Source organism: Mobula hypostoma, chromosome 6 (genome assembly GCF_963921235.1).
Source record: "Mobula hypostoma chromosome 6, sMobHyp1.1, whole genome shotgun sequence".
NCBI lineage: Eukaryota > Metazoa > Chordata > Chondrichthyes > Myliobatiformes > Myliobatidae > Mobula > Mobula hypostoma.
In genome coordinates, this window is record NC_086102.1 from 101625859 (window position 1) to 101639031 (window position 13173).

At 44.2% G+C, this 13173-nt stretch overlaps 1 protein-coding gene across 6 annotated transcripts in view; it reads right to left on the minus strand.

Annotated features, from left to right (window-relative positions):
- Window positions 1-5988: 5988 nt before the first annotated feature.
- The window catches only part of si:dkey-91i10.2 (uncharacterized protein LOC555224 homolog), a 214629-nt gene continuing 207444 nt past the window's right edge, over window positions 5989-13173 (minus strand). For all 6 annotated transcript variants that reach the window (XM_063051340.1, XM_063051344.1, XM_063051339.1 and 3 more), the window contains one exon: window positions 5989-9745. In XM_063051340.1, coding sequence (XP_062907410.1) covers window positions 8929-9745 — 817 coding nt within the window. In that variant the 3' untranslated portion in view covers window positions 5989-8928. The remainder of the gene's footprint in view (window positions 9746-13173) is intronic.

A 13173-nucleotide genomic window follows, 5' to 3' on the forward strand; every position in this document is an offset into this window, starting at 1 on the left:
AAAGGGAGTGATGTGAGAAGTAGGCGGTGTTTAGTAGAAAAGGTAAAGGATTAAAGAAAAAGGAATCTGATAGAGGAAGTAGACTCTGGAATAAACGGGAGCCAGAAGGAGGCAGGTGAAGGGTATGTGCAGGGGAGGGGAAGAGAAATGGTGAGAGTGCCACCAGAAAGTGAAAACAAAGGTGGGTAGGTAGGGGAGGGAAAAGAAACAGAGGGTAGTAGTTATTGGAAGTTGGAGAAATTAATGTTCATGCTATCAGGTTGGAGGCTACTTGGACAGAAAATGAGGTGTTGCTCCTTCAACCTGTGTTTGAGCTCATCTTGACAGTAGAGGAGGCTGTAGATGGACATGGGAAGTGGATTTGATTACACTGTTGTGTAACTGGGCTGGACATGACCCAAAACACTTCCACTTAAATGGAAGTTAGTACAGTCTCAACACCCCAGAGCCTTTGCAACTATTGACACATCCTGCAGCGTGTAACCAGTGTGGAAGGAAGGGGGAAGAAGCCAGGGAGAAGTTGGGGAGAGGGGTGGAGTGTAGTCTGACAGGTGATAGGTGAGACCAAGTGAGGGGAAGGTGGTGGCTGGGTGAGGGGGAGGGGGAGATGAAGTGATAGGTGGAAAAGGTAATGGGCTAAAGAAGGATTATGATAGGAGAGGAGAGTGGACCATGGGAGAACAGGTCATTCTGGCTTCTTCACTTTTCATTTCTGGTACTAATGAGTCTCAGACCAAAACATCAACTGTTTATTCCTCTCCATAGATTTTGCCTGACTTGCTGAGTTCCTCCGGCATTTTGTGTGCGTTGCTCTGAATTTCCAGCATTTGCAGAACCTTTTGTGTTTATGATTGATTAGTCTGCATGTGTTTCTGAGTGAAGAGAAACAAGGTAACAACAGATGATTGCCGTCTGCAGTACAACGTCCCAGACTATATTGCTAGCCTTCATTGCTAGAGGGATTGAATTCAAGAGCATGGAGGTCATGCTGCAACTATACAGGGTACTGGTGAGGCTGCACCTGGAGTACTGTGTGCAGTTCTGGATACTTAAGGAAGGATATACTGGCTTTGGAGATGGTGCAGAGGAAGTTCACCAGGTTGATTCCAGAGATGAAGGGGTTAACCTATGAGGAGAGATTGAGTTGCCTGGGACCGTACTCTCTGGAATTCAGAAGAATGAGAGGGGATCTTATAGAAACATACAAAATTTTTGAAAGAGATAGATAAGATAGAAGTAGGAAAGTTGTTTCCATTGGTAGTTGAGACTAGAACTAGGGGACATTGCCTCAAGATTCAGGGGAGAAAATTTAGGATGGAGATGAGGAGAAACTGTTTTTCCCAGAGAATGGTGAATCTGAGGAATTCTTTGCCCAGGGAAGCAGTTGAGGCTTCCTCACTAAATATATTTAAGATACAGTTAGATAGATTTTTATATAGTAGGGGAATTAAGGGTTATGAGGAAAAGGCAGATGGTAGATGGAGCTGAATTTACGGACAAATCAGTCATGATCTTATTGAATGGTGGGGCAGGCTTGGTGGGCTGGATGGCCTACTCCTGCTCTTATTTCTTATGTTCTTATAACATCGCTTCCGAGATAATTTTAAATATAGAGCAGAACAGTACAGGCCCTTTGGCCCTCAATGTGCAGATCTTTTAATCTACTCCAAGATCAATCTAACCCTTCCCTACCACATAGCCCTTCATTTTTATTTCATCCATCTATCTAAGAATTTCTTAAAGGTCCCTAATGTATCTGTATTTACCACCACCCCTGGCAGTATGTTTCACATACTTAGCATTCATTGCCACAGAACAGTCAGCAACGGAGGCCAAGACCTTGGGTACTTTTAAAGCAGGGGCTGCAAAGTTCTTGATGAGTAAGGTTACTGGGAGAAGGCTGGAGAATGGGGTTGAGGGGGATAATAAATCAGCTATGATGGAATGGCAGAGCATATACACGATGGGCCAAATGGCCTAATTCTTACTGTCTCATAATGTAATTTGAAGGGGTTGGAAAAGCAGCAAACAACTTTCTTTTTTGTGAACTTACCACTCAGCCAGTGGAGGTGATCTCAAGGATCTTTATTCCGGGGATCAGATCCCATTTTTCCATGAAAGCAAACTCACCAAAAACTTGCAAACAAACATAAAGAAGATACAGATTTTGTTTTGAGAATTGCTTTTATTTAATCATTATTAAGATCCACAATAATACACTATACACACCTCATCATTGTTTTGCTCGCATTTTTCATAAAGATCCCCCTCTGGCAATGGTATAAAAATTATGGAGAAAAAATAAATTACAAAATTAAAACACAGTTCACAGGTTAGTTTCTCATGAGCTTGAGTTTTCAGGATTAAAAGTCTACAGTGCATCACTGCGAACAACAGCCCAAATCTCTGCTTTTGACTTGATAGGCAATGTTATTCCATCTGTTTGTGCATGACTCAGATATCAGAGTCTGATGAGGCTAGACATACAAGAAGCTGCCATATGCACTTCGAGGCCACTTTATTATATACCTCTTTGTACCTAATAAAGTGGCCACTGATTGTATGTTTGTGGAATTCTGCTACTGTCGCCCAACTACTTTGAGGTCTGACATGTTGTGCATTCAGAGATGCTCTTCTGCACACCATTGTTGTAACATGTGGATATCTGAGTTACTTCGCCTTCCCATCATGAACCACTCTGGCCATTCTCCTCTGATGTCTCTCTTTAACCAGGCATTTTAGCCCACAGAACTGCCACTCACTGCATGTTTTTTTTTGTTGGTTTTTTTGCACCATTCCCTGTAAAATTCCCAGGGTATCAGCAGTTTCTGAGATACTCAAACCACCCTGTCTGGCACCAACAATCATTCCATGGTCAAAGTCATTTAGATAACATTTCTTCCCCATTCTGAGGTTTGGACTGAACAAATGAACCTCTTGACCATGCCTGCATTCTTTTGTGCATTGAGTTACTGCCACAAGATTAACTGATTAGATGTTTGCATTAATGAGCAGGTGTACCTAATAAAGTGGCCATTGACCAAAATGTGGTCTTTCTTTAAACAACAATCACTTGTAGCATGCGTACTGAGTTGCAATATGTACAAGTTAATAAGAAAAGTATGTAAGGGATGGAAACTAATTGGTCACAGGTCACAGAAACAAGGCAGGTAGATGAAGTCATGATCTAACAGGACAGCACCATGGCCCTGACCTGCTCCTTAAGGCACGGAGAAAGAAATTTGTGATTTGGAGATGTTTTTAGTCATTTTTGACCATACTGAACATATGAGGTAAAAATACTAGACATTATCGTATTGAATGGAGGGGTAAGTGTAAGGGGTTAAATAGTCTATCATGCTTCCCTGTTTCACTTAGCAAATCACCTCACTCAAGGCACAATAAATGTTGGTCTTGATGTAAATACCCACATTTCACAGTCAAAATGGAAATATAATTAGGATTTTTATCTATTTAGTTACAGCGTATTGATGTCACTGTCAATGCCAGTATTTATTTTCCATCCAGTAGCATTTTCCACACACTAATATCACCCTAACCTGACATAATTGTTTATCTCACTGGGTCTGAAGCCAGTGCTTCCAAATGCCTTCGGCAGAGGAGTGGCAATGGTTCAAGAAAAGATAAAAATTAGCGTATGCACATCAAAATATACAGTGAAATGCATTGTTTGTGTCAATGGTCCAAGGCTGTGCAAGGGTCACCACAATTTCGGCCTGCCCACAACTCACTAACCCTAACTAAGAAAGAAGTTCACCAACATCTTCTCAGGGACAATCAGAGATGGACAACGAATATCAACAACACTCAACAGTTAAACTCATTATGAAGAATGGTTGAGATAGTACAGCTGGAAACCACGAGAACTTGGTAGAACAGTGAAAGAATTTTTAACTGATTTGTAAACCATTTGATTTATTGATTATACGATCAATATGCTCATCAATAAATGTTTTAGTAATTGAATATTTACATAGTATTTGAAAAAATTAATTTTGGGCTGAAATGTGTAAATGGAGTTTGGTCTCCACTTCAATTTATAGTTTCCTTATAAATTCCTAGCTCCACCTATATAAAGCATAAAGGAGTTTTTTGACTACACTAAAGTGTGTGTTTAAATTCAAGTCCTTGCTGAAGCAATACACAGAGAGGTATTTAGAATGAAGGTAGTGTGGGACTGCAGTGAACATATTTCTATAGCAGCACCCAGAACCATGGACAACTGAGCCAAATAAATTAATGCTACTGGATATCTGGGGAGTCAACATTTGATTTGTGTACATTTTGAAGTTACGAATGAAAATCTAGAATGCAAAAAAAAATGTTATATAAAAACCCCTCTGATGTTCTTCAGGGAAGGATATCTGGCACCCTCATCTACACTGCTCTAGATATACCTGTAAACCCCGTCCCCTTTCCAGCTCTTTAGCTCAGGGCTAGTTGTGGATGGAATTAAATGCTGGCTTTGGCAGTGACATCAATGCACTGTGAATTGATAAAAATCCGAATTGTATTTCCTTTTTGATGGTGAAATGTGGGTATTTTGAACATTAAGATCTAGGAGCAGGAGTTGGTTACCTGGCCCATAAGATTATGTTGAGTATTTTACCTCAGTGATGCTTTAGCCCCCTAGCCCAATTGCTCTTGAATCTTTTAATATTCAAAAATCACCAGCCTGTGTCTTACATATACTGAGCAAATAAACCTCCATAGAGATCTTGGGCAGAGAATTCCAAAGACTCATTATCCTCCGAGTGAGGAACTATATTCACGTTTATGTACTCAGCAGGTGACCTTTTATTTTGAAGCTATAACCCCCGGTGCCAGACTTCTCTTGAATTTTGCAATCAAACTCACATCCACCAACTTTGCTATTTATTTACTAACATGACACAGGCCATTCAGTCCCTACTGGCTTGCAGCAGGACAATCCCACCGGCCAATTTCCCCTCCTGTTCCCTTTCTTGCATGCCTGCCAAATCCCCTTTGGTTCTTTTGCCATTTACATACACTAAGAGATAATATTCCACCAATGTGGATGATCTCTCATCTTTCCAAAATTAGTTCTGTTTTCCTCATCCTTGCCCATTCACTTAGTCTCTCCCCATATCCCATTGAAGCATCTCTGCAAATGCTCATATCAAATCAATGTTTTAGTGGCACTCCCTAGCTAAGGGCAAAGTTTCTTTAGTGGCACTCCCTAGCCAGTGGTGTAGTGGCATCAGCGCTGGACTTCGGGGTGAGAGGTCTGGAGTTCGAATCCGGCCGGTTCCCTTGCACACTCTCCATCTGTGCCAGGGTTGAGTATTGAGCTAACAACTCGACCTTGTAAAAAAAACCTGGAGAGGTTTCAGATGCCCAAGACACGCCGTACGATGAGCATAAAAGTTTGTCATGACGGCGCCCCAACGACTCCACCAGGAGTTAAGGGCACGCGCGCACACACACACACACACACACACGCCCTGGCTAAGGGCAAGATTTGAAGAGCACTAGTGAATCAGATAGGTATTTATTGCAGTCTGTTATATATTTGATGCCACATTTATTTAACTGCTTGAACCTGCAGCTACCATTGAACTTATTTTTCAAGGTAAATAATCCAGGCACTAGAGAATGGTCCAAAACTTCAAGCGTCACACTACCGCACACACATTTTAAGAGAACCAACCCACTTTAATGAGAGAAATCTATGTAAATAGTTTATGTGGTATTGAATTCTCCCATAAAACGCTGGACAAACTCAGCAGGTCAGGCAGCATCAAGGTTATGAATAAACAGTTGACATTACAGGGTGAAGCCCTTCATCAGGACAGGAGTTTCAGCACTAAATGTTGCCTGTTTATTCCTCTCCATAGATGCTGCCTGACTCTCTGAGCTCCTCCAGCATTTTGTGTGTGCTGCTCTGGATTTCCAGCATTTCCCACCAAGACCCCAGGAATTTATAGCAGCAATCTGAAGTACATCTAGACAAGGAATATAGTAAAGAGAGTGTGAAAGTTTATAACTATCTTATAAACGTCTTTGTGCTCATTGAATATTACTGTTGAGGAGGAAGACTACAACATCCATATATCTTACATTCAATACCAAAACAGCCACCCAGTCAACACAGATTTAAACCCACAGCATCACCAATTTCCTCCCATTTGTGGCCCAGCTGGTGAGATGGCAACCATTTATATTGCTCAGATATTTGGAGTTATTTATCACATGTACACACAGTGAAATGCATCATTTGTGATAACAACCAACACAGCCCAGGGGCGTGCTGGGGGAAGCCTGCAAGTGTTGCCACATATTCTGGCACTAAGATAGCATGCCCTCAATGCTCAGTAGAACAACAGAGATAACACTTACATAGAAGATATTTAAAGGTAAGACTGGCCAATTCCCTGTAGCTGCCCTTTGTGCCAGCTCAGGTCTGGAGCACGAATATAACTGGAAAACATTTCTGGACAGGGATGTGCCACTGATCACCGTTCTAAATGGGTAAATACCAAGCACTCATACACAGATTGATGGCATTCAGAGGCCAGTTGTAAAATATATACTCAGTGGCCATTTCATTAGCTACCACCTGTACCTGATGAATGCATGTTCATAGACTTCTGCTGCCCAAGCCCATCCATTTCAAAGTTCGACATGTTGAGCGTTCAGAAATGTTCTTTGCACACCACTTTGTAATGCGCAGTTATTTAAGTTAATGTCGCTTTCCTATCAGCTTGAAGCACTCCAGCCATTCTCCTGACTCTCTCATCAACAAGGCATTTTCGCCCACAGAACTGTCACTCATTGGACCTGTTTTGCTTTCCGCACCATTCTCTGTAAACTCTGGAGACTGTTGCGTGTGAAAATCCCAGGAGATCAGCAGTTTCTGAGATACTCAAACCACCCTGTCTGGCACCAACAATCATTCCATGGTCAAGGCCACTTAGATCACATTTCTTCCCCATTGGTCTGAACAACTGAACTGACCATTGAGTTGCTGCCGTATGATTGGCTGATTAGATATTTGCATTACTGAGCAGGTGTGCAGATGTACCTAATAAAGTGGCCACTGAATGCGTAAATCAAATAATTTAACAAGGCAAGGTAAATAAATAAACACGTGACTCAAGCCACAATTACTTGTGCTTTCAGAGACTGGCTGTGGTAAGATGGGATAGTACTGTGAGTCAAACACTGAAACTGCAACCACATGAATGCAAGCAGTTAAAATTAACCATGTGAGGTTCCAACGATGCTCCTGGAGAGAGGCAAACAGAAAGTGCTTCATAGGTTAAATAAATGAACAGGGAGTGATTTTATAATCAACCACTATTGAGCAAAGTTCCAAACTCCATGGGCAGTATGGTTCAATGTGTGTTGTTACATTGCCAGTGCAAAGTTTACATCCACCTGCAAGTTCAGGATGCAAAATTCCATTTTTTCCTTAAATGTATAGAAGTTTATCTCCCAGCCTACTTCCTCAAACCTGTCGTCCATCCCCTCATTTGACATTCCCAACCCAGCAGGTCCCTGGAGTCTCAAGGAAATGAAGATTAATCTTTGGTCACCACTGCAAGCTAAATCTGGAGAGGAAAGGAATGATTACAATATGTAAAAAAATTCTTCTTCCATTATTCCCGAACATGTTTGTTTAAGTAGTACCTTTCTCATGTCTTCCTTCGTCATCGTCATAGACCATACCACACAGAAACAGGCCCTTCGGCTCAACTAGTCCATGCTGACCAAAATGCCTCATCCAAGCTAGTCCCATTTGGCCCTTTCCAATCCGTGAGCCTGTACAAATGTCTCTTACAAGTTCTGATTGTACTTGCCTCAATCACTTCCTCTGCAGCTGGTTCCATGCAATCACCCTTTGTGTCAAAAAAAGGTTGCCCCTTAAGTTCCTATTAAATCTCTCCTGTCTTTCAAAATGTCCCAAAGTCAGTGAAATGGTTTTGAAGTGTAGTCACTGTTGTCATGAAGGAAATGGGAGCAGCCAATTGTGCATGGGAAACTCCCACAAACTGGAATGGACAATGACTCTATATGAAGCTTTAGAGAGGGTGCAGAGAGATTTACCAGGATGCTGCCTGGATTGGAGAGCATGTCTTGAGGATAGGTTGGGTGAGCTAGGGTTTTTCACTTCAGAGCGATGGAGGATGCATGGTGACTTGATGTAGGTAAGATGGTAAGAGGCATTGATAGGGTGGACTGCCAGCACCATTTTACCTGGGTGAAAATGGCTAATATGTAAGGGCATAACTTTAATGTGATTAGAGGAAGATAAAAGGGGATGGTAGAGGTAGTTTTCCACACAGAGAGTGGCGGGTGCATGCAATGTGCTGCCAGGACTGGTGGTTGAGGCAGATATATTAGGGACATTTATGAGATGGCCACATGGGTGAAAGAAAGATAGAGGGCTATGTGGAAGGGAAGGGTTAGATTGATCTGAGAGTTTGTTAAAAGATGGCACAACATTGTGGGCCAAAGTGCCTGTACTGTGCTGTGTGGTATATGTTCTATCTATACCACCATATGAAGGTGTTAATCTGAAACGCTGACTGTCCATTTCCCTCCACAGGTGCAGCCTGACCCACTGAGTTCCCCCACCATCTAGTGTGTTGCTCTTTGACGGGGTGACAGTGAATCACAAACCTTCTCTGATAATGTTACAACTTCAAAGCAGAAGTTTTCTTTAATTGTATTCCCCAGCCCTGAGTTTTACTTGCAAGATTAAATCTTAGCTCCTGGGGACTCCTGGACAACCCAACAGTTGTGGACAGTGGTTCAGATGGAGAAACCTCCGACCAAACTTCCCCCCTGACCCCCACCCCCCCATAAGACTCCTCCTTCCTGCACACTGCCCTCCTTTCAGTAAGCAATGACCTGTGTTCAGAGAGATCGACCCCCAGAGACTCAGGCCCGGCTGCAGGAGGTGTTGATCATGATGTTGGGAAGCGCGTTGCGCCTCTTGCGCCAGGAGCCCAGATCCTGCGAGTAGCCTTTAACCAGCTGGAACCAGTGCTGGGTCCTTGGCCGATCTGCGGCGCGGAAGACAAACACCTCCTTGGGTATCTCCAGCAGCTCGAAGGTGTCGTCGCAGTCAGGGTCTGAAGACACCACGCAGTTGCCCAGGTGGAGGGGCCGCCGGAAGAGGGAGAACTTGCCACCGCTCTTATCCCGGATCAGCACCAGCGCGACGTCCCGCGGTGCCTCCTGCCCGCCCCCACTGGGCGACGAGCCTCTCTGGCCAGCTGCGGGCTCAGGGTCTGCCCTGTTGACCAGCAGCAGAGCATGGAGGCTCTGGAACTTGAGGGACCTGCTCCCCTTCTTGGGCCACTGGCAGTCACCAGGCTGTGAGGACTGAAGTGTTCCCTCCATAGCAAAGCGTGTCTCCTCTCGCAGCCACCCTACCGCACGGACCGCCACCTCCCTCAGCTCCAGGTCGGCGGCTTCTCGGTGCCGCCGGCTCCCGCGCCGGAGCGAGCGGAAGTTCCAGAGAGCTGCGCCCTCCTGCCGGCTTTTCATGTTGATGTGCTCCAGGTGCGACTCCACCCGACTCTTGGCCTCCCGCAGGCCCCGGTGGTCCGGGTGCAACTCCGGAGTCGAGCTGCCGATCCGGCTCAGCAGCAGCGGGTACTTGGTGACTCGCTGCAGCGGTGCCATCAGGAAGGAGCGCAGGTTCATGCGACGCAGGGCGGTATTGTCATTCTGCGACACGTCCAAGAAGATCCTGAGAGCAATCAACAGAACGTTGGGTTAGTGCACGACAAACAGCACCGACTAGTCACTTCATTTTATCTATTTAAAGAGACAGCATGGCAGCAAACCCTTCTAGCCAACCACACCTACAAAAAAAATAACCTATTTACTCGTATGTCTTTGGAAAGTGCGAGGAAACCAGATTATCCAATTCAACCTGAATTACTCAGTAATACCAACAGAGGGCGCCACGGTAGTGTAACTCTATTACAGCATCAGTGACTGGGGTTCAAATCCTGCCATTGCCTGTAAGGAGTTTTTACGTTCTCCCTGTGACCGTGTGGGTTTCCTCCAGTGGCTCCGGTTGCAATATGGGTTTCCCACATTCCGGACTCATACAGGTTGGTAGGTTAATTGGGTGTAACTGGGTGGCGCAGGCTCGCTGGGCCAGAAGGGACTGTAAGAGAGCTGTATGTTTAAGTAAAAATAAAACTTTGACTACTAGCATTATGTAACAAGTACTGAGGTACGGTGATAAACTTGGCTTTGCATATCATTTCCATGCAGATCATTTTGTTGCAACATTGCATTGAGATAGTACAAGCAAAAACAATAACAAAATGCAGAATAAAGTGTTACAGTTACAGAGAAAGTGAAGTGAAGTGCAGCTGTGAGATCATAAGGAGCTACATTCTGAGATCAAAAACACATCCTTATTCTACTAGGGGACAATTCATTGAACATAAATCATTCTTGCACAGTACAGATCCTTCAGCCATGACATTTCAATCTCCTCCAAGATCAATCTAACGCTTTCCTCCCGCATAGCCCTCCGACTCCTTTCATCCATGTGCCAATTCAATAGTCATAACAGCGGGGTAATAGCTGCCTTGAGACTGATGGTATGTGCTTACAGGCTTTTGTATCTTCTGCCCAAGGGAAGAGAGTGGAGAGAGTAACACCTACAAAATAACTATCAGTTTTGTGTCAGATGTTAGATTAGATTAGATTAGATTATGAGGACACTCAGTCCTCGTTTATTGTCATTTAGAAATGCATGCATTAAAAAATGATACAATGTTCCTCCAGAAAGATATCACATAAACACAGGACAAACCAAGACTAAAAACTGACAAAACCACATAATTCTAACTTATAGTTACAACAGTGCAAAGCAATATCGTAATTTGATAAAGAGTAGACCATGGGCACGGTAAAATAAAGTCTCAAGTCCTGATAGCCCCATCATCCCATGCAGACGGAAGCACCGCAAACTTGCCGATGCATCGGAGGCAGCCGACTGAGTCCGTCTGAAAACTTCGAGCCTCTGACCAGCCGTCCAGCACCGAGCACCATCTCTGCCAGGCACTTCGACCCCACCCCGGCCGCCGAGCAACAAGCAAAGCCGAGGACTCGGGGCCTTCCCCTCCGGAGATTCTGGATCACGCAGTAGCAGCGGCAGCGAAACAGGCACTTTGGAAGTTTCACCAGATGTTCCTCCATGCTCTCAAGTCTGTCTCCATCAAATCAGGATTGTGCACGGCACCCTACTTGACAGGTAATAGACATCATCACCGGAGTGGCCGCTGTGAGCTGCGCCACACCGCCATCTTCTCTCTCTCCTGTTAAAGATTGGTGTAGAAGATTGTCAAAGGATACACCAGGATATACACTAGTGGCCACTTCATTTGGTACCTCCTAACTGTGTAATCTTGGTCTTCTGCTGTTCTAGCCCATCCACTCCCGCACACCACTGTTGTAACGTGTAGGTATTTGAATTACTGTTGCCTTTCTGTCAGCTTGAAGCAGTCTGGCCATTTTTCTCTAAGCTCTCTCATTCATAAGGCATTTTTTCCCACAGAACTGTTGTACACTGGATGTTTTGTTTCTTGCACTGTTCTCTGTAAACACTAGTCTGTTGTGTGTGAAAATCCCAGGAGAACAGCAGTTTCTGAGATACTCAAATCACTATGTCTGGCACCAACAATCGTTCCACGGTCAAAGTCACATTTCTTCTCCATTCTGATGTTTGGTCTGAACAACAACTGAACCTCTTGACCATGTCTATATGCATTTATGCATTGAGTTGCTGCCACATGATTGGCTGATTAATTATTTGCAGTAATAAGGTGGACAGGTGTACCTGATAAAGTGGCCAGTCAGTGTAGAATCTCATTGCTCCCCAAACTGTATCTAGAATTCTTCACTGTTCCCTAAGGAATCCTTAACCACAACAGTTTTTACTAATCCTACCTTAGTAATATGACCAATCTATAATGGTCCACTCCCAGGGACGTTCCTGAAGGAACAACCCTAGAGACAGTCACAAGCTCTTCCTCCACAGTACTCTTCTCAATTTGATTATTCCAATCATTATGCAGATTATAATTACTTATAATGATTGCATTTCCCTTTTTCCATGGCAGATTCTACTGCCACGATGGTCTAGGTAGCCTCCAACCTGACAGGCATGACATTGATTTCTCTAACTGCTGACAATTTCTCCCACATTCCCTTCACTCTTTTTGCATTCCTCTTTCTGGCTTCCCTCTTTCTCTTCTCTTCACCTGCCAATCATCTCCCTCTGGTGCCCCTCCTCCTTCCCTTTCTCCCATGGACCACTGTCCTGTCCTTTCAGATTCCTTCTTCTTCCAGCCTTCATCTCTTCCACCTAGCCACTCCCAGCTTCTCCCTTCATCTCCCCTCCCCTACCCACCCACCTTCCCCCCTCCCCACCTGCTTTCACCTATCACCTCACAGCTTGTGCTTCTTCCCCATCCCAATATTCTTATATTGACTTCCTTCCCCTTTCTTTTCAGCTCTGTGAAAGTTCTCAGTCTGAAATTCCTCTCCATAGATGCTGCCTAACCTTCCGAGTTCTTCTGGCACTTCCCTTACCCCATAATCTTGGTAGATCGCCATTTCTGCTTTGTCTGATTGAGAAGCAACACATTGTGGGTCTATGGATTCCTGCCTATGCTTCTCATATACTGTTGAAAGTGGATGGTTTAAAGTTGTATTAGATAGATTTCTCTTCTGCTTGTCTAGCTCTCCCTTGCTACTGAGTTCAAGAGCCGCAAGATAATGTTGCAGCTCTATACGCCAGCATATAGGCGGGAGGTTGAAAATCTGGCTGAGAAGTGCCACAACACAACCTCTCACTCTGTGTTAGCAAGACCAAGGAGCTGATTATTGAGTTCAGGAGGAGTGAAACTGGAGGTCCATGAGCCAGTCCTCATGGGGGGATCGGGGTGGAGAGGGTCAGCAACTTTAAATTCCTAGGTGTTATCATTTCAGAGGACTTGTCCTGAGCCCAACATGTAACTGCAATTATGAAGGAAGCACAGCACTGCCTCTACTTCCTTAAGAGTTTATAAAAATTCAGCATAACATCTAATAGTTTGACAAACTTCTATAAATGTGTGGTGGAGAGTATATTGACTGGTTGCATCACAGCCC